The 21,358-nt window shown below is 41.6% G+C and overlaps 3 protein-coding genes across 3 annotated transcripts in view; 2 read left to right on the top strand and 1 right to left on the bottom strand.

Moving 5' to 3' along the window:
- The window catches only part of LOC123931367 (putative protein ZNF720), an 867,309-nt gene that overhangs the window by 145,649 nt on the left and 700,302 nt on the right, over positions 1-21,358 (bottom strand). The gene's annotated exons all lie outside the window — the stretch shown is intronic.
- Positions 1,628-7,132, top strand: LOC123931366 (putative protein ZNF720). The gene is made up of 3 exons (XM_045988376.1): positions 1,628-1,688; positions 6,195-6,321; positions 7,023-7,132. The coding sequence occupies exons 1-3, from the start codon at positions 1,674-1,676 to the stop codon at positions 7,130-7,132; spliced, it is 252 nt and encodes an 83-aa protein (XP_045844332.1). The 5' UTR covers positions 1,628-1,673.
- LOC123930596 (zinc finger protein 345-like) lies at positions 12,662-18,928 on the top strand. The gene is made up of 3 exons (XM_045986800.1): positions 12,662-12,758; positions 16,704-18,543; positions 18,628-18,928. Exons 1-3 carry the CDS (start codon positions 12,662-12,664, stop codon positions 18,926-18,928), a joined length of 2,238 nt encoding a protein of 745 aa, XP_045842756.1.

Genomic DNA, 21,358 nt, shown 5'->3' with positions numbered 1-21,358 from the left:
TTCCTTTCCCCTCTGAATATAATCCCCACTTTGGAAATTCTCAATCCTACCTCCTCCTTAAGTCACCATGACACAGAAGCTTCAATCACCTGTCTTTGAGTCTCATGTCTTTCTCATTCTCATAATTAAGAACTTCATTGTTTTCTCTACTGAAAATGTCTTACATCATTTTAAGTCTTAGACCAGCCGAAGAATTGAGAACAGTGCTGGAAAAACAAATTTTCCTCTCTGCACATTCATTCTGTTGTGTGAACTGACCTCCATGCTTCACACACAGAACAGAATGTGCAGACAGAGCTGGGGATCAAGGGCATTGGTAGCTTCATTGCTTTGCCAGCCAAGGAGTCCTCAGCAGGTCAGGCCTTCAAACCTGCAGCCCACCTGGGTTTGTCAGGCTGATTTCCAGAGGAATTGTGTCTGTGCTGCCAGTCGTGTTCGTCATGCTGTCAGGGTGGAACTAGGTACCTGAAACAAAGGGCTGAGAAGTGAGGAGAAGAGGTCTTTGGGGAAGAGAAAGGTTACTTATTTGGAAATGTAGTCCCACTGAAACTTTAATTGCTTTTTTCATTGTTCAACTTGATGCCTTCCAAGTGGTTTTTATTTCAGTCACCAAGACAGCTGTTGTAAGAACGCTGCATACTTTACAGTGAGAAACCACTCAGTGTTTTCTGGAATGGCTAAAATAAAGAAAAAGGATAACATCCAATTTTCCTGAGAATGCTGAGAATTAGAATTCTCATATATCCCCGATGGGAGGGTAAAAAGTGATGGACTGTGGAAAACTGTGTGGCCGGTCCTTATGAACAGAAACCTACCTACTGAAGGGGAATATTTTGTCACCCTAAGATATGTTTCTTTGGCCTGAGCATTATTTTTGGCTGGTTATTTTGAATCAAAGGCAGATAAAGGAAGAGATCTGAACTCCTGTGTTTACTTTGAAAGAGACATTTGCATTCATATGGGAAAGTTCTGTCCATCAGGTGTCTCCCTCTGTGTAGCAGAAAGAGGGAGAAGGTATCAGTCTCCCGAAACTTTGATGGTGGAGAAGGCAGGGCTTGAACTCTGCTCCCAGCCCCAGCCTTGGTTCCCCTGCTTGGCCTGGTCACCTCTCCAGTTCCTTCCCAGCAGGGTCACCTGTGGCATTTCAGAAAGGATCTTCTCTGCGAGCCTCCCCCTCAGATTCTGTGAGTTGGTTTGGGCGAAAACAACACTGTTGTGTTAATGAAGGGCGCCGGGAGATTCTCAGCAAGGCCGGGGGGAGCCCGAGGGCTTTTGGTGGTTTTCTGAGAGTGGGTTTGTGGCTTTGGTCTTGGAGAGGTGACAGGGTCTCTGCTCCATGAGTCTGGGAGGGTTGGGTCCCTTCAGCCCGCGGTTCTGATGCTGACACAGAAGTTGTGAGTGGCGGTGGCAGGGGACTCCTCCCTCCTCCAAAGCAGGTGAGGAAAATGCAGGGATCGGTGTCCTCATGGGAGCTCACAGTTTCTGAGCTGCTCCGGACACAAAGGACTGGGAAGTTTGGCCTTTTTGCATCTCTTGAGTCCTGTCTGCAGGTGAGCGGTGTGGGGAGAAGGAGCTCAGTTGCTGGATTTAAGGGCATTTTCTCCTGATGCAGCTGTGATTTCCCCCCAGATCCCTCGTGAGGACGAAATCTAGAGGTGGAGGTGAAGGCAGAAATGGCCGGTTCTCAGGTGAGCTTGGTGTCCCCGCGGAGCCGTGTCCTCTGTGTCTCCGCAGACCCTCGCGTTTAGAAGCTGCAGACATGGATGACTCGAGTTCGGGTGCTTCTCGCTTCTGCGTCCATCTGTTTTTAAGATCTGGTCAGAAGTGATACTCATGGTTAGGTCTTTAGAATGCTTCTCTATGTCCTAGAGCCTTCCGTCTTGTCCCCAGCCTGGTTTCGATCGGGCATCAGCCATTGTCACTTTGAATTAAAGTCCCGCGAGATGTGACAATATTCCGTTGGTGGCAGATCCAGAGGGGAAGGTGTTGAGTCCGAGATTCCTGTGGCTGATGAGGTCTGGTCCTGGGATATCAGGGAGGGAAATCATTTCTCATTCGGGCTCGTCTGGATTCTCGATCAGCTGTGTGCAGCCGGGGAGTAAGGAAATGCGGACAGAAGCTCTGTGAGTATGAGTCCAGAAAAACTTGGATAAGAAAGGGAGTGTGTGTGTCTTCATCTTTAGCACATGAAAGAGATATTGTACTTAAAGTCCACTAGAGGAGGGTGCCTTGGGGCTCAGTCAACTAAGCTTGGACTGTTTGTTGAGCTCAGGTCCGGATCTCAGGGTCCTGGACTGGTATCCCCGCTTCTGGCTCTGTGCCCAGAGTGGAGTCCACTTGACATTCTATTTCTCCCTCTCCTGCCGGTCTCCATCTCCTCTAAAGTCTAAGTCAATCTTGGGGACTGATGGTGGTTCAGTTGGTTAAGAGTCTGCTTTCTGCTTCCAGCTCAGATCATGATTCCAGCGACCTGGGATCCAGCCCCACATCGGGCTCCCAGATGCCCAGGTGATGAAGTTCTAGAACATAGGTGAGGTTCGGTGGGGTGAGGTCCAGAGCCGATGACCAAGAAAGAATGCTTGGGATATCTTTGGTACAAAATGGTGATTTATTAAATCACGGGGACAGGACCCATGGGCAGGAAGAGCTGCTGCCCCGCTCTCCTGAGGAGTGGCTGATTATATACACAGGAGTTGGGTAGGTGAGGACAAAGGAGGTGTCCAGAAGGGCTATCAGGGTAAAGAAGACTGTCAGGATATTGGAGGCCTGGTTATTGTCAAGCCAAAGCTGTTTTTCCCTCTAATGAGGCACTAACATGAAAACGATTGGGAGTTTCCTGGGGAATGTCACATTCCTCCTATCAAACATTCTTTTTAGTGAGATTTAGGTTTGGAAGAAATTTAACTTTATTTACATTTCCTTCTACCTCAGCCTCCTTCAGTTTTTATGGAGGGGAGGGCAACATTAGGGCTTGAGGAACTGAGTTATTTGCCTCTGGAAATTGGGCTATTGATAAGATAACTTTCTTTGTTGTAAATCACTAGGACATTTGTATACAGAGGGAGACTCCTGTCTTGCAGGATTGTGATCTCTACAAGTTAACTATTTGTTTTTCTTTTAGGGCAGCCAGGGGTGCCTGAGGAATGTTACACACTACCGAGGGGAGTGGGTGGAGAGGGGGTACAAGGCGCCAGCTTTTGCTTTGTCCTCAGCCAGCCTCCTGCTCCCTCATCATTCCCCCCCTGAACAATTTTGACCTTTAAATCTTTAAGGTAGTTGAAAGTGGAAGGTCTCATCTTCTGTAACTTCTTCCTGCTGAATAGGGGCATAGAGTTGTCCCTACCTACTCGGGTCAACATCGATCAGTTGAGGAATGTGTAGGGGAGTTACAGAAGACAGAGGCAGCCGAATCCAGCACTGACAGTGAAGCAGTGTCTCTGTGCATGGTAAGGATCGTCATGAAGTCATTGCACCAATGGCGTCTCGGCACCAAGTAGAGAAACATTGAACAAGGCAACACATTAAGATTAATAAGACTATAAGAATGAGAAGCCCCAAAAGGAGATTTTTAATTGTTGGCCATAGTCCTCCTTTAAACCAGGAACTTAACCAATCACTGAGAGGGAGAGAAGGATCTTGTAGAGCCTTAATCTGGGCATTCATAGCTTTTATTAGACCTGTGACATTTTTGTGATAGTCTGGGATATAAATGCAATATTCTGCTTTGATAATTGCGCATGTGCCACCCTGTGCTGCTGTCAGGACACCTAAGGCCATTCTATTTTGTAGGACTGCCTTGCGTATCTGTGAGACTTTGGTATTAAGTAGGCAGATGCTATTTATGCTATTTATTTATGAATTTATTATATGCTATTATGCTATTTATGAATCATTGAGTGCCTTTGTAGTATATTTATTAAGGGCTTCTACATGCCTCATGACACCCTCTAGTCCCACAGATGGAGTAAAAATGAATGTTAAGTGACCATACCATTTAAAAACAGATCATGTCCATCTTTGCTTTAAATGGGGGAGATTACCTGGAGTGGTGATTTTAGTAATGTGCCCATGAATCCAGGCAAATCCTAAGGTACAGTGACCTATCCACCCTGGAGGAAGGCAGGGCCACGGGTTAGTTCTACAGATCCAGTGGGTTCTGTTTGGAGCTGGCCATCTAATGCCATGTCGCCTTACCCAATCAGTAGCAAACCCGTCAGTAGCTTGGAGTACTATTATTTGGGAACACATTTCTAGAGATAGCCATCCTAGATGTGTGTTATTTGCCCAAGTATCATATGTATGATTCCTTTGTTCCCGGCATTAAACTGCCTTTCGACTGAGCTGTCCAATAGTGGGTGTGAACCACAAATATGTATCCCAGATTTTATATATGCCATCCTCAGTATAGCAATAAGGAGGGTTTTGTAACTTAGGCCCATATTTGATTGGGGAGTTACGGCTTGACAGCAATCCCCTTTCCTTCCAAATAATTCCTTGGGCATGTAGTACCAGGAAGGCATATTTGGAGTCATTATTTATGTTTATTTGTAAGGCTTTGGCAATTGCAAAGTGCTAGTGAGCACTATGGCATACCTAGCTTTTCTTATTCTTTTTATGAAAAGTATCATCATCAGTAAACCAACTGTCATTTATATTTTTAGCAGAGACATCTTAAATCTGGCCAAATAGAGTAAGCAAGATCAATAACCTCTGAACAGTTTTTGCTCTATAGAGAAAGAAGTACAATGGTCAGCTTCGGGCATATGGGTAACAAGGTTTAAAGTTTTACAAGTTTTATGTATTATTTCTGGCATATCTGTAAGTGTAGCCCAGTATTTAATAAGTCGGCCTCCATCATCCATAGGTGGCCTTTGGCTTCTAAGACAAATCTGGACCTGATGTGAAGTCATTACAGTCAGGGACTGTCCCATAGTGAGCTTTGAGGCTCTTTTTATGAGGAGGGCTGTTCTATGCTTAGCTAAACCATCTGTTTGCAATTGCACCTCAGAGGTGGCTTCTAGGATAAATATGACTAAGGGATGAAACCATTAAGAAGCCCTTTGAGTGGTCCAGGCTTAACAATATCCTGATTACAGAGGATCATTGGCAAGTGGGAGAAAACTTTTCAAGAGATAAGGGGAGTCCCCCATGCATCATCCAATCCAATCATAAAGAAATTGAGGTCATCCATTATTTCCACAAGTCCATAGTTAATGCTGTGGAGTGTGGTATGCTGGTTTTTAGGCAATTTCATTATTCCAGCCACACACAAGGTGATAGTTAAGTTATACAATTGTTGGGGAATCAATTTCACTTTTCCATTTGTTTAAATTTTTAAGCTATGTGCCCAATGGGTTCTGTTATTATCCCTACAGAATATTAGGCAAGATTGTCTAACTGAGCTAGTGCAGCTTCTCTGAAGTTTACCTCAAGTTGTCTAGCTTAGGTAAACAAACATTTAAAGGCAGTTAAATCTAGAATTTAACATCCATAAAGGTGTGTTATTAAAAAATAATTTTTCTCTCTAAAATAACCCTCATTTCCAGAGGTAGCCAAATCAGGCCTAATTTATTTGAAAAACAAGTCCAGTTTTAACAAACTTGGCCTAATTATTTACACAATCTCTGTAAAAATAGTGAGTGATCATATAGATCTTTTAGAATCTGCTGTGCTGGAACTTCTTATAAGGAATCTCTAGGTTGAACTTTTAGTAGCCTCTCTGGGTCAGAAGCCAAGCCACGTAGTTGCCATCAGACATGCCTGCAATACCTGTCGATTTGGGTCAACTCACTGCTCACGTTCCTCTCCCCGTGCCTTAGGACCATAGTTGTACCACGGGTATCTCAACAACCCTTTCTTCATCATTCACTCCATAACCCCAATATTTCACATCAGAAACATGTCTAGAATTTCTTGACCTTTGGCTCCTCTCCCACATCCCAACACTTTACACTGGACAAGGAGGGCTGTCACATCTTTGTCGTGGATAGAGTTGACTTCTGGGAGTGAAAGGAGTGAAAATTCTCAACCAGGCATCCCCATGCCCCATAGGTTTTTCATTAACTCCACACCCATGTCAGGGAGAAGGAAAGGTCAGATCTGGTTCTAGCTGGTGACATTAACACCAACTTTTATCTTAGGAAACATCGTGAACTGTGTCAATGGCCACTTGGTAACTGTGGTATTTATTACAGGGACAGCTGACCTTCAGGGATGTGGCCATAGAATTCTCTGAGGAGGAGTGGGGACGCCTGACCCACACTCAGCGGCAACTGTACAGGGACGTGATGTTAGAGAACTATGGACACCTGCTCTTCTTGGGTGAGGAAGACTCCTTCCAGATTTCCCAAACCCCACTCAGGGTTTTATTCCTTCCTGTGAAGACTGTCATTTCGGAGATTTCTCCTGGAATGGCTAGAATTCAGATCCAGGCAGAAAGGAAAATAAGTAGAGCTTTGTAGATGGAGAGAAAAATCTTCATGATGTTTTTTCTCAGCCTTAGCTTCTCCTTCCTCCAGGAAACATCTTTGCTTGTGTAAATGAGTGGCAGTTCTCAAACTTTAGTGACATAGAATGGTACTGCTCACATCTTAAATTGAAATTTCCCCTTCTTATTATCATGTCTGCTACTTGGAAGTATAGGTCAGGATGGGAACATTGGAAATTCCTCCTCTGTGTTCTTTTTTTTTTTTTTTTCCCTTAAGACTTTATTTACTTATTTGACAGAGAGATGACAAGTGGGCAGAGAGAGGGGGGGAAGCAGGCTCCCCACCAAGCATAGAGCCTGATGTGGGGCTCGATCCCAGGACCCTGAGATCATGATCTAAGGTGAAGGAAGAGAATTATCCCCCTGAGCCATCCAGGTGCCCTGGCTCTTTATGTTCAAAGGGGACTGTTGGGGAACAACTTTTGGGAAACCACTTTCTAGGATTGTACAATATTATCTCTTCTCTACTGAACACAAGACTGTTGGAAAGTTAGAATTGGCAGCAATAGTCATTTTCCTTTTTCCTCATAAACAGGTCTCCTTCTGTCAAAGCCAGACCTGATTATATATTTGGAGCAAGAGAAGCAGCTCTGGGATGTGAAGAGAAAGGAAACCGTAGGCTTCCATCCAGGTAGGCGGGAATGAATGAGGCAGATGACAGAGGGGAGGTCCAAGTCTGACGGAGGAAGGTAGACCTTAAGCTGTGGTTTGAATCTCTCCTTGAATGAAGATTAGTTGGAGATATGCCCAGTTTATTTTTTCTCTCTTTCCCAGAGGGACATCTGCTCTCCAACATTATCGAGCTCTTAGATTTGTCTAGAAATTCTCCTTCAGCTCCAGTTATAGTCCATCACGTTCATAGGGAGAGCCAGGAGACTCTCCTTCGAGGGGGAGGGCCCCAATAATATGATAGCTTTCTATTGTTGTGAGGGCCCTGGGGAAAGCATCCTATTTCTGAGGACCTGTATGCTATGGCCTTTGTACATTCTGGTTTTCATTATGGGACAAGTAGGTCAGGGTAGTTGTTTGCACACTGGGGTTTGATGGGGAAATTCCCGGAACACTGGGGATAGATTTTTAATGTTTTCTGGCTTATGCTTTCTAATGTTATGGAGGCTTTAATCTTAGTCTTACAAAATTGAGTTTCAATAACTTCATCAGATAGCAAAGGACCGCCCTAAAATGAGAAAATGTATTGCTTTATTTCCCTTCAAATGGACTTTTTTCTTTTTCTTTTTCTTTCTTTCTTTTCTTTACATATAGAAATTTCTGCTCTATGAGTTACATTCCTCAGTGGTGAAATACTGTAATGTCTCTATTTGTTTACTAGAATTCCAACATAACAAATGCTATTGGAGAACTAGCACATTTAGAACTTGAACTTATAACCTTTAAGAAATTCTCATGTATTACATTATTTTTTTAATAATTGCATCATTGTATGATTCTTCTATGAACTTCTTGTAACTTTGTCATGTGTGTTTTCACTTTCTAATTAGTTTTATATGAGATTTATCTTTGAATTTTTTACATCAAGTGTCCTGATATGACATGGGCATGTGCTTTATAAGAAGTGAGTTAGACAATTAGTAATATTCCCATATAGTTTGTTTAAAATTTTTATTTGTTTGAGACAGAGAGAGAGAGAAAATGAATATGGAGATGAAGGGCAAAAAGAGAGGGAGATGCAAAGTTGGGGAATCAATTCCCTGAGCAGGGAGCCCAGTGTGGGGCTGGATCCCAGAACCCTGAGCTCATGACCTGAACTGAAGGAAGATGCTTAACTGACTGAGCCCCCAGGTACCCTAAACCTCCATATTTGAAAAATCCTTGTGTTCAGTAATGCAATGTTTCTTCATGGGAAATTAATCATGAGCTTTTTCTTCTACTCTCCTCAGAATGCAGCAGAATTTAGCCCCAAATATTAATTTCATATACAGTATCAGCATATTTTCAACATCTATGATGTTTATTCAGAAATGAAGATGTTTGTTTCCTCTGTCGTAACAGAATGGACTATAGGGCTACATTCTGTGGAGGAGAAGGAATATATTAATAACATAATGCAGGTCTTTCAAGCATTTTAATGTTCATAAAATTTTCATTTACAGCTCTTTATTATTGATTTTAATAAGAATTCTTCACAATATTATAGTCCATGAAGACATGCCAATCAATTGCTTGTTTTTCATGGGTACATGGACACAGTTCAAAATTACGGTTATATAGAAGTTTCCCTTTTCTGTCATATATCAGTGTTTTATTTAGAATTTTGTGGGTTGAGTTTTCTCTTATTCTGGTTTGGTAATTTACTAAGAATGTGCTTCCTTGTCTGGCTCATTGCACAACATTAGCTAGGTGTGGGTTGGGTTTTATCTGTGCAGGCTGTTAGAGGAAGAGACTTTTCAGCTCAGTATATTTTGGCATATTTCAAGACCATGTGAGTATAACTCAAAAAAGAATGAGCTTTATGGTTTTTGCCGGTAAATTATGTGTGTTTTTGTCTTGTGTTTGTATGTCGCACATATATACTGTGTCACCCCTACTTTTTGTCTCCTTGGTGAGTGGTCAGTGAATGTTGTACCATGTCTAGGTGAGTTGTCATCCACATAGAATTAATTTCATCATGTATGTGTGGGTGAATTTTTATTCTCTGCATGAGAGAAAGACGTTTTTGAATTCAGAGTAATTTTCAAACTTGTTATACTTCTGTATATACTTCTGTTTTGGTATGAAATACAAAAGATATACTTTATCTAAATAATTATAGGATTAATACCATGATTTGTCTTGGTACCTTTGTCATTGAGTTTTATGTCTTCTAAAAGTATTTTCATTGTGGTTACCTTCGAGATTCGTTAAAGCAACTTAACTGTAAAAAGAACCTTTTTATTTTTATTTTTTAAAGAATTGATATATTTATTTGACACAGAGAGAGATCACATGTAGGCAGAGAGGTAGGCAGGGAGAGAGGGGGAAGCAGGCTCCCCACTGAGCAGAGAGACCGGGGTGGGGCTAGATCGCAGGAGCCTGAGATCCTGAACTGAACCGAAGGCAGAGGCTCAACTGACTGAGCCACCCAGGCACTACTAAAACAAACATTTTAAAACTCAGTGTCAGTTATATAGAAAACTCTTCTTCCTATCTCCACCCCGGCACCCCCTCCCTCCCGACTTTGTTACCGACATCACAAATTCTTGTATGTTGAATCCGTTATTACCCACAAATGTGATTTCTATCCTTTTTTCCTTTTTTTCAAAACCAAACTCTGCAGCAGAAATAAATGTGACTGGTATCTCATGGCAGTGCAACACGTTTGTGTAATTGTCTACATATTTATGTTTAGTGGAGAGCTCTGTGTTCTCCTGTGGTTAAAGTTTCTGGGTAAAATCCTTTTATTTGATCTAGAAAGACTTCCTTTAATGGTTATTTTAGGACAGATCTACTGGTAAGCTTAGAGGGGTTTTTACTTGGGAATGTCTTCATTTCTGCCTCTGTGGAAAAGAATTTTGGTAGGTAAAGTATTGTTGGTGGCTATTTTTCAATCTTTGAGTACCTGGGTATGTTATGCTGGGCCCCATTGCTGTTCGGACTACTGAGAATCCTACTGGTGATTTTCTAGGAGCTCTTGCACAAGATGAAGTGGATTTGCAATTGTATTTTTCTTTTTAGATTTATTTGTTTGTTTATTCATTTATTTATTTATTTGACAGAGAGAGGTCACAAGTAGGAAAAGAGGCAGGTAGAGAAGGAGAATCAGGCTCCCTGCTAAGCAGAGAGCTGGATGGGAGGCTCAATCTCAGGACACTGAGATCATGACCTGAGCTGAAGGCTCAGACCCACTGGGCCACTCAGGTGCCCCTGTTATTGTGTTTCAAAAGTCTCTCTTCATCTGTGGTTTTGGATGGGTTAATTACAACATGTTGTGAGTTGTCCCATTCTTTGTATGTGGTCTGCTGTATATACCATAGTTTTATAAGGAAGTAATTTGAAGAAATAAAATATGAAGGCAATCATAATGAAAAGACATTTACTGTAGTGTGGATTTATCTAGCAAACTTCTCTGTGTCTAAGTCATCCATTATTGATGAAAAGCACATTATTCAATGGTTAACTGTATTTCTTAGCAGACCTGAAAGGATTCAGGGGCAGATGGATCTCTAGAGAGGGACAGTTATTTTCAGTGTGATTCATTTTTTCTTTTGACTATTTTGTACATGTAGATGGGTGTCCAAAGAAAGCAAGAGTAGCAGAAGTTTCATCAGATAAACTAGCCTTTTATCTTTGTTTATATTGCTTTGATACCAGGGTACTGCTGACCTCACAGAATGGTTTTGAGTGTATTTCTCTATTTCAAAATTATAAGATTATTTTTATCACTAAGATTTTGATAAGGATTGTTGGGAATGGTTTTGGTAAATGTCAGTTTTTCTTGTCCTGAACCATGGCTCACCATCTAATGCCCAGGGATTCTCCCCAACGATTGCTAATTGAACAAAGTCACTACAAATATAATGATAAGCCATAGCTACACAATTCTCAAGGACTATTGATCAAATTTTACCCTGCATATTTCTCCTATTGTTTTGTGAGATAGAGGACACAAGCAGATTTTTAGGGTTTTGATCTGCACAGAATGCAATGTGTCATATTAAGCTAAAGACAGATTTTGCAGTCCCAGAACTAACTAGGAAGAAGCACGTGTACATACATATGTGTGTGTACCTATATCTTCAGAAGGAAAAGGAATCTTGGTTCAAACCAGGTCATTTCCAAGTTTGAAAAGTGATGATTTCCTAGCAAGCAAAGATTCTAGATTCATAACAGAAATAGATTTCTCTGTATTGTGTTGAATTTATGCTTCCTACATCTCATGTATCTTAGTTTGAGAATCTCCCCATGTGAATTGTCTCTTACATAACTGGGTTTTACTCCTGTAGGATCTACTCTGTTTTCCTTATTCCTGTGTCAAACTGTTGCTTACCTACCTTGATAGAGATTTTAACAAGAGTTTCCATGGAATGATGTTTTCTTCTAAATTTAATTTAAATGTGAGAGTAATTCTCCAGGGAGCATTATAAATTCCATGTTGTTAAATTGATAGACTTCAGTCCTTCCTTTGCGATTGGAGAAGTAAGAATTCCTTAGTTAGTCTTCTTTTCCCTTCTAGGAAGTGACATCATCCATGCTGGTCACGTCAGTGTCAGCATTTGATTAGGTAAAAACGTGGAGATTTCATGAATCCTGGTATTTGTTTTTGTTTTTCTTTGTTTTTGTTTGTTTGTTTGTTTGTTTGTTTTTTTAAACACTTAGTTGAAGGAAACAAAGATGGGACAGGGCTGGGTGCTGAGTAGCTGTTCTAACTTAAACAAAACACAGTGTTCTGTTAGGAGTGATGGAGCAGCCCAATGGAAGAGATGAAACAGATCTAGGCTGAAACATTGGCCTGATTTCTTCATCTGGGGAGAGGACCCCTGTCCAAAACTATACTACTGACTCTGAATCTAGAAAGAAAAATTATACTTCCTTTCTTCTCAAATCCTCTCCAGTTCTTCTGTCTCATCTCTATTTCAGTATTGGAGCCTGTGTTCTGGAAACCTCATTGTCACTGCACTCCCCCTCCCACCTAAGCCAGGCAGGCCCTTTCCTAGCCTTAGGAGTGCTTGGAGTTTTCTAATGCCATGGTAAATAGTTGATAACAGGATCATGTGAGGCCGTATGTATGTTTTAAATACAATGTTGTCACCACTGCACTGGAAGAAAAGCAAAAATCCATCACTGGGTCACAGGATTAGTTTAGGCACTTGGCACTGGAAGTTGTGAGGACAGATAAAACATGATGTTGTGACAGTCTGAGAGGAAGGTATGTGCTATGGAAATGAAATATGGCAAACTCTTGAAATGTGAGCAAAGACCTGGTAGAGAGGTCCCTTTGGTCACTGCAAGCCTTAGGAAGCTACTCGTGATGAGTGAATGGGACAGAGATGTGTTTCTGGGAAATGTGTCTGTCTGGGATGTCCAATGCTTTTCTCATGATGTAATGTATTCCCTGCTGGTCCTGAGGACCGGTTGTTATTGGATGACAGAGATAACTGTGCTCTCTGAGGCCCGGATGCATGGAGTGTGTGGAGAGGAGGTATTAGTTGATTTAAACATGGTGGGCATAGCTTAAAGATGTCACATGACAGAATAGAAGTTGAAGATGAAGAAGGCTGGGGGACACTACCGGTGAGAACCAGCCAGGTGTGTGTTGAAGTTCCAGAAAGCATTGGTATCCCAGGAATATAACCCAACATAGGTCTGTTCCAGGATAGATGGGTGACCTTGCAAGCATGATGACCTCTGGTTGGCAGAGCCCTCCCTCACTTCCACTCATCCCTGGGCTAAATCTGTCCTGTGCTCTGATCCATGTGCAAGGCACTGATTCTTTGAGAGGTCAGTCAGCAGTTACCAGCAGTGACCATTTTCTACTTTAAACAGCCTTCCCAGCATTTGTGGTAACTGTCCCTATATTGTTTCAGAGCTCACGCTGTCCCTACACCACTCTTGACCTGAGTGAAAAGAGGATTTTTATGAGTTGTAGAGACAGGTAACATTGAAGGTGGGTAGCATGGTATGCTCATATTGATCATGGGATCGGCTGAAAGGTAACACATTTTTCAGTAGCTGTTCTGCTATGGTCGGCAATACCATGAAAGCCTGTTGTGTACATGTAGAAAAGAAGGTGAATATTTGGATATTTACATATCCAGTGAGTTGGTAGATGCTCAGATCTTCTGAAATAGCCCAGACAACATCGAGTATAATCTGATTTTTAAATGCCTTCTTTCTGGGATTGTCCACCCCAGCCATAGTGCTTATACTTGAATTTTCTTGGCCCCAGGATAACTGCCCAGCACCAGAGAGCAATCCATGTTTCTTGCAGCAAAGGAGACTGTGTAAACCTGACAGGACATAGGGAATTTGATTTGAACCATTTCTGTTCCCATTCAGGGAAACCATCCTCCCCAAGGCACCACTCTCTCTATGCATTGACCAGAACTGTCACAGGGGCCAGTCTATGTTGAAACACATAACTGTAGCAGAGGTGGATGTGGAAGATGCTTGTGAATGTCTTTCTTTAAATTCTTGCACAGTGTCTGGCACAACGGCGATGACACTTTGCCCTGAAACTAACTAGCTGTCAAAGGAGCCCTAAAATTGAGAGTGTCTTTAATGTTAGTGCATGTGGATTTTCTGCTGCCTTCATTGGCGTGCTGATAAAGTGGTGCTTAAGCCTGCAATTGTTTCTGATCTTCCAATAAAAATCATCAGATACAGATTTATTGTGAGAATGCTGTATTCAACACCATACAATCCATAAAATGTATTAATGTCTTTCATGCGTTTTTTTAAGTTAAAAAAGTATTTACATAAGTTCCAGATCAATTTAAAATAAAGAAAAGATGTATTCATTTATTTTATAGGACTCAGGTGAGAGGCAGGGGAGGGGCAGAGAGAGAGGGAGAGAGAGTAACTTCCTAGTGAGCTTGAAGCCTGGCACAGGGCTTGATCTCAGGAACCTGAGACTGAGATCATGACCTGATCTGAAATGAAGAGTTGGAAGTTTATAACCCACAAAGCACCCAGGAGCCCCACTTTTTTTTTTAATGAAATCATTTATTTTAGAGCACAGTAGTGAGTAGAGTGAAGGCACAGAGAGAGAGAATCCTGAAGCAGACTTGCTGCTGAGTGGAGAGCTGATGACGTGATCGAACACAGGACCCTGACATCATGAACTGAGCTGTAATGAAGAGTGGCCACTTAACCAACTGAGCCATCCTAGAAACCCTGTTACCATTCATCTATATTTGGATTGCTTTCATTCAGGAATGTGAACTAAAGTGTATCTGGGTTGTATCTGGGGATCTTAGTTTGTTAACTGTGCCTTGTTGTATGCCTTAAATCAGCATATATGCTCTTCATTTCCCAGATTATTTTGGGTATGGGTTATCCCTTGACATCGACATAATAAGAGGATGGATTTTGATCTGTGTAAAAATGGCATTGGAGTTTTGGTAGAGATTGCATTTTCTGTAGATCGCTTCATGATTTATTGTGTTTCAATTATTCCAGCGAAAGAACATAGTTAGGTTTCTTGCTTACTCATTCTTTGATTCCTGAACAGTATATTGCACTTTTCATTGTTTCTGGTTTGATGTCTACAATTATGTTAAATTGGTAGCATTTATTGGGGTGTAGGGGGTTTGCTGTAAATGTATGATGTCTCAGTTTGGGGAATTTTTTTTTGTTGTGTAGAAACAAAACTAATTTTTATGTGTTGGTTTCTGTACCAGCTTTATAAAATCCATATGAGTTTTAACAGAATTAAAACAAGGATTTGCAGGAGAAGAAATGGCAGTGCCATAGGAGGGTCCTAAACTCATATGTCCTGTTATGAGCACCACTAGGTAAAAGGTCATCTAAATGCACTAGACTTTGGGATGAAGAGTGACAGGAGATACTCCCCAAGTATGAGGAGAGAAGAGGACACAAGGAAGATGGCAGATAGCGTGGAGACGTGATTTATGGAGGAAAGGAGTATAGCATTGTAGAGGGCAGGGAGCCCTTGTTGTGTGGTAGGTTTCATGACAGTGAAGCACTCAGGGGATGCATAAGGAGGTTTCCCAAAGCCATTGGCTTGGAGAGGGAGAAGGGCTGAATTTCATGAGTTCTTGGAACCAGCACACCTTAAAGCCTGGAGGTTTAATGGTCAGCAGGTTTGGATGGGATAGAACCAGGAGGGCACTGGGGTGCTCCTGGAGAGAAGGCTGGCAAACAACCTGGGGGCACAGAGCATGGAAACAGTCATCTGAAGAACACCTGGGGCACACAGTGTGGAGAGTATTCAGTAGTCTAGGAGCACGTTCCTGAGAGGAAACATTCAGTGACTTGTGGCTCCCAGAACATGGAGCCCTCTCCTGTCCTATAGCATAAAGACTGAGTCCCACTCAGTGAGGACACTGGCTGTTTGCCTTGCTTGCACCAAGCCTCACCCCCTGTGATCTGAGGGGACTGCCCTTCTCAATGAGGTTTGCCTCAGGCTAAGCAAGCTCAGCCCCTGCCCACATCATATCTCCTGAGCAGGGATTCTGCAGGGCCGCAGTTCTGGTGGAGTTGACGTCAGGTCTCCTTTAACAAGTGGAGTAGAGCTGCCCTAGTTCAAACTGGCCACATTTTGGCCAGGGACCAAACACTGCCCTTGGCAGGCAAGGGGAGCCCCTGCAGACCACTGGTCTGAGGATACAACAGGACACATTAGTGACTTTTCTAATGGAGAGAGGAAAGTAGAGTCTTACACAAATGCCAAGATGAAAGAATTTATCCCAAAGAAAACCAGCAGATAAGACCAAGGGCAGACATACAATGGAAACAGTAATAAGGAGCTTGATGGAGAATTTAAGGTCACAATCATAAGGATACTCAAGGAGTGAGAAAATAATAGTGAGAACTTTACCACAGAGATAAGAGTTAAAAAAATAATTGGGTGTTTGGTGGCTCACTTGGGGAAGTACTGACTCTTGATTCTCTTGATTTCTGCTCAGATCTTGATCTCGGGTCCTGGGATGCAGGCTCAAGTCACACTGTGTATTCAGTGTGATGCCTGCATGTGATACCCTCTCTCTGTAGCTCCCACCCAAAATCTTGTGATTTCCCACCCTCAGATATTGTTGCCTCTTATAATTTTATTCCTACAGTCATTTATTCTTTCTCTGCTTTCACTTCTTCACTTGTCATTATAGTCAGTCTTTTTTCTGAAAGAAAAAAGTTATGAAGAATAACTTCATTTAGTTCATGGGCTATCAGTGTTGTTGATCTTTTCTGCCAAACAACTCTTCCAGTGCTTGATATGTCCCTATTTTTACTGTACTCTTGTTTGATTTAGTTCTGTTTTCTGTTTCCATATCCTCCATTCTTCTGCTAACTTTGAGCTCATATGATCCTTTTTGTGATTGTTAAAGGTACAGGAAAGTGATTTCTGTTACACTGTGACCATATAACAGAATTATCTAATAGGATATATGGTCAATATGGGGAAATGAGGTCCTGATGACTCCTTGTCAGCCATCTATCTGACATTGTCTGATTGACTTGATGCTTCTGTATTAGAAGTCATCAGTATATTCTTCTGGATATAGTAAGTGCAGTGGTTTTACTTTTATTTGGTATCTTTCAGCTCTATCTTCACATGACACCCAGAGTTTCCTGCTACAGCGGAGCATACAAGGTTCTTTCCAGAACGGGTCAGCACACAGATACAGAGATGGTACTGTTGAGATTTTACACTTACGCACAGACTGTGACAGTGATGGGGACAGCGAAGGGCATCAAAGAAATCCTGGACGATACACCCAAACAAAGTCAATTGCCCTTAATGAGAATCTCACTGCCCCAAATGGTAAAGGATATAAACTGCTGTGGAAAACCTCCCTTTTAAAGTCAACTGTTTCTGCAGAGCAGTGTGTTTCTGACAGTACAAGCTCCAGTCAGATATTCAACCATAGTGATTTGTGGACAGACCACTTAGAACATCTGGAAAGTAACCTAGTCCATGGTGAAAATAATGATTTGAACCATTTGGAAGATAGGATTGGCCTGACCTTAAGTCAGAGATTTAGAAATGAAGAACAAAGTACTCAGTGGGATCCATACAAGGGGGACTTCACTGAGGAGTCAACCCTACAGTATGACCAAAGGCTTTTCACTGGAGACAGAATTGCTCAATGCACTAAATCTGAGAAAACATTGAACCAGGGTTCCCGTGTTCACAGATGTGTCAGAGCTAGGTTTGCAGAGAACCATTATGAATGTGATAAATGTGGGGAAGGCTTTCATCCAAGCTCTAACCTCAGTGTACATAATGGTCACCATTTGGGAGACAGTCCTCATAAATATAATGAATGTAGGAAAGCTCATAACCAGTCCTCCAGTGTTGGTGATCATCAGAGAATTCATGAGGGAAAAAGCCCCTTCACATCTAATAAACCAGGGACCATGATTAGTCAGTCATCAAACCTAAACATCAATGAGATAATCCCTTGGGGAAAGGAAGCTTACAGTTTGAAGGAATGTAGTAAATCCTTTGACTGCCACTCAACACTATCTCCACATCACCGAATGCATACTGGAGAAAATGTATACAAATGTGAAGAAGGTGGTCAAAGCTTTAAGGATTGTTCATCAATAAATGGACATTTGCAGATCTATTCTGGTGAGAAACCCTGCAAATATCAGGAATGTGACAAGGCTTTTAATGATCACTCAAGTCTTAATAGACATCACCGAATTCATATTGCAGGGAAAAATTACAACTGTAATGAATGTGCCAAAGCCTTTACATCGTGCTTAAAACTTATTCAACATCACAGAATTCATAGTGGAGATAAACCTTACCATTGTCAACAATGTGGCAAGAGTTTTAACCACAGCTCAACCCTTACTCGACATCACAGAATTCATACTGGAGAGAAACCTTACCACTGTCAAGAATGTGGCAAGAGCTTTAACCAGAGGTCATCCCTTATTAAACATCACAGAATTCATACTGGAGAGAAACCTTACCAATGTCTACAATGTGGCAAGGCCTTTAACTGCCTTTCATACCTTTATGAACATCATAGTATTCATAGTGGAAAGAAACCTTACCAGTGTCAAGAATGTGGTAAGGCCTATGCCGTCCCTTCACAACTTACTAAGCATCATAGAATTCATACAGGAGAAAAACCTTACCAATGTGAAGAGTGTGGCAAGGCCTTTTGTGACAGGTCAACCCTTAATGAACATCACAGAATTCATACTGGAGAGAAACCTTACCAATGTCAAGAATGTGGCAAGGCCTTCAACTGGAGGTCAAATCTTTCTCGGCATTACAAAATTCATAGTGCAGAGAAACCTTACCAATGTCAAGAATGTGGCAAGGCCTTTAAGTGGAGGTCACATCTTTGTCAACATCACAACATTCATAATGCAGAGAAACCTTACCAATGTCAAGAATGTGGCAAGGCTTTTAACTGGAGGTCAGGTCTTGCTAAGCATAAGAGAATTCATTGTGGAGAAAAATCATACCAATGTGAAGAATGTGGCAAGCCCTTTAAGGATAGCACAACTCTTATTGAACATTACAGAACTCATACTGGAGAGAAACCTTATCAATGTCCAAAGTGTGGCAAAAGCTTTAACTGGAGGTCATCCCTTATTCAACACCACAGAACTCATACTGGAGAGAAACCTTACCAATGTCAACAATGTGGCAAGAGCTTTCACCGGAGGTCATCCCTTATTAAACATCACAGAATTCATACTGGAGAGAAACCTTACCAATGTCAACAATGTGGCAAGGCCTTTAACTGCCTTTCATACCTTTCTAAACATCATAGAATTCATACTGGGAAGAAACCTTAACAATGTCAAGAATGTGGCATGGCCTTTTGTTACAGGTCAACTCTTACCCAACATCATAGAACTCATACTGGAGAGAAACCCTACCGATGTTAAGAATGTGGTAAGGCCTTTATCCACAGCTCAGCCCTTGTATGACATCACATAATTCATACTGGAGAGAAACATTACCAGTGTCGGGAATGTGGCAAGTCCTTTAGTTGGAGGTCAGGTCTTACTCACCATTACAGAATTCATTGTGGAGAATAATCTTACTAATGTGAAGGATGTGGCAAGCCCTTTTGGGATAGCACAACTCTTATTGAACATTACAGAACTCATACTGGAGAGGAAACTTACCAATGTCAAAAATGTGGCAAGGCCTTTAACTGCCTTTCACACCTTACTCAACATCATAGATTTCATCCTGGAGAGAACCTTACCAATGTCAGGAATGTTGCAAGGCCTTTAAGGTGAACTCACACCTCAGTCGACATAGCAGAACTCATACTAGAGCGTAACCCTATAAATTCCAAAAATGTGGCCAGGCCTCTAACTGTTGCTCAAGGCTTATTCAGCATCAGAGAATTCATAATATAAAGACATCTTACCAATATCAAGACTGTGGCAAGGCCTTTAACCACAGATCAGGCCTTACTCAACTTTATAGAATTCATACTGGAGAGAAAACTTACCAATGTCAAGAATGTAGCAAGGTCTTTATACACAGCTCAACCCTTACTCGACGTCACAGAATTCATACTGGAGAGAAACCTGACGAATGTCATGAATGTGGCAAGGCCTTTAACTGGAGGTCAAATGTTACTGAGCATCAGAATTCATCCTGGAGAGAAACCTTAGCAATGTCAAGAATGTTGTTAGGCCTTTACATGCAGTTGGTCCTCACTAAACATCATAATATTCATACTAGATAAAAGGCTTACCAGTATACAGAATGTAAGAACAGGGGCACCTGGGTGGCTCAGGTGGTTATGCAGCTCCCTTCAGCTCAGATCATTATCCCAGGGTCCCAGGATTGAGCTCTGCATCGGGCTCCCTGCTCAGCGGGCAGCGTGCTTCTCCCTCTCCCCCTGCCTGACCCTCCTCTCTACTTGTGCTCTCTCTCCATCTCTCTTTCAAATAAATAAATAAAATCTTGAAGAAAGAAAGAAAAAAAGAATCTGAGCAGAATTAGTTAAAGAGTGCTCACTGATTCATCCCATGAAAGAATTCATATTAGATAATAACCTCACAAATATAACCAGTGTGGCAAGGCCTTTGCCCAGCATGCACGCCTTCTAAACAGAGAATTTATACTGGAAAGACGAAATGAAAAATGTGGCCAAACCTCTGGCAGGCACACAACCCTTACTTGCACATCCCAGAATTCACCCTGCAGAGAAAATTATGGATGTAATGCATGTGAGAGAGTGCCTAAGGACTGCTCCCTCCACACTCCATATGAGAGATTTTAAATGGGAGAGTAAGTGTACAAATACTAAAAAAGTGTCTGACCTCTCAGTGGGACTCCCAACTTTCTTCACATCATTGTTTTCATATAGGAGTGAAAGTGTGAAATGTAAAGAAAGTGGCCAAGCCTGTAACTGGAATTCAGTGCTGACTCAATATGTCAAAATGCATACTAGATTCAAACTCTTGGAACATCGTGAATGTAGAAAGACCTTCATTTTAGTATACATTGGAGCAAACACCAGAGAGAGCATTAAGGAAGGTTAATTGAAAGTTAGCAATGTTTAGAAAACTATTTAACTGAATATCAGATGCCAATGAATGTTATAGAAATCAAGCCGATGGAATACATTATTCACCCTACTCAGACATTACTCTGCATGAAAATAGTGATTATAAGGCAAAATCAGACTTGACACTTAGAAAATGTATATGGTAGTCTGTTGAACAGATTTAGTAGATGGACTTTTTCATATATATAAGGATTTCAGTATTTTTCAATTTGTACATTAACCCTATATGAGATTTGTGGACTAACAATATTAATGTATTTCCTCTGAAATCACTGCAGGAAATTCCTCTGTTCCTTGTGGGTGTGTAAGAACACGGGGCTGATTGTTGCTACGTCAAAGATACTATATATCCTGTTCCATTAAGTGGGACTCATGCGTACCTAATTTTCCATGGAAGAGGACCGTATGATATACAACATAAGAAGTACATCTCAATGGAGATGGTGCTTACGGTTATAACACTGATGTAAGATTCCATGGGATAGGTGTTCAGAGCACACACTTGTGCATGTATTGAAAATAAAGAAGTTCCTCAATATTAGAAATAGGAGGTTTTCCTAATTGTTCTTTAAGGAAAAAGAGGCAGCCATGTAGTAAACTACAAATTTATCTTCCTAATCACAATCGTTAGAGAGTATGACTGGATGCGGTTAAGTGAGGAAATCCTGACCGATGACTGCAGGAGTGTAGC

Source organism: Meles meles, chromosome 19 (assembly GCF_922984935.1).
Source record: "Meles meles chromosome 19, mMelMel3.1 paternal haplotype, whole genome shotgun sequence".
Taxonomy (NCBI): Eukaryota; Metazoa; Chordata; class Mammalia; order Carnivora; family Mustelidae; genus Meles; species Meles meles.
Note: the sequence above shows the minus strand (reverse complement) of the source record. Positions and strands in the feature narration are given on the sequence as shown.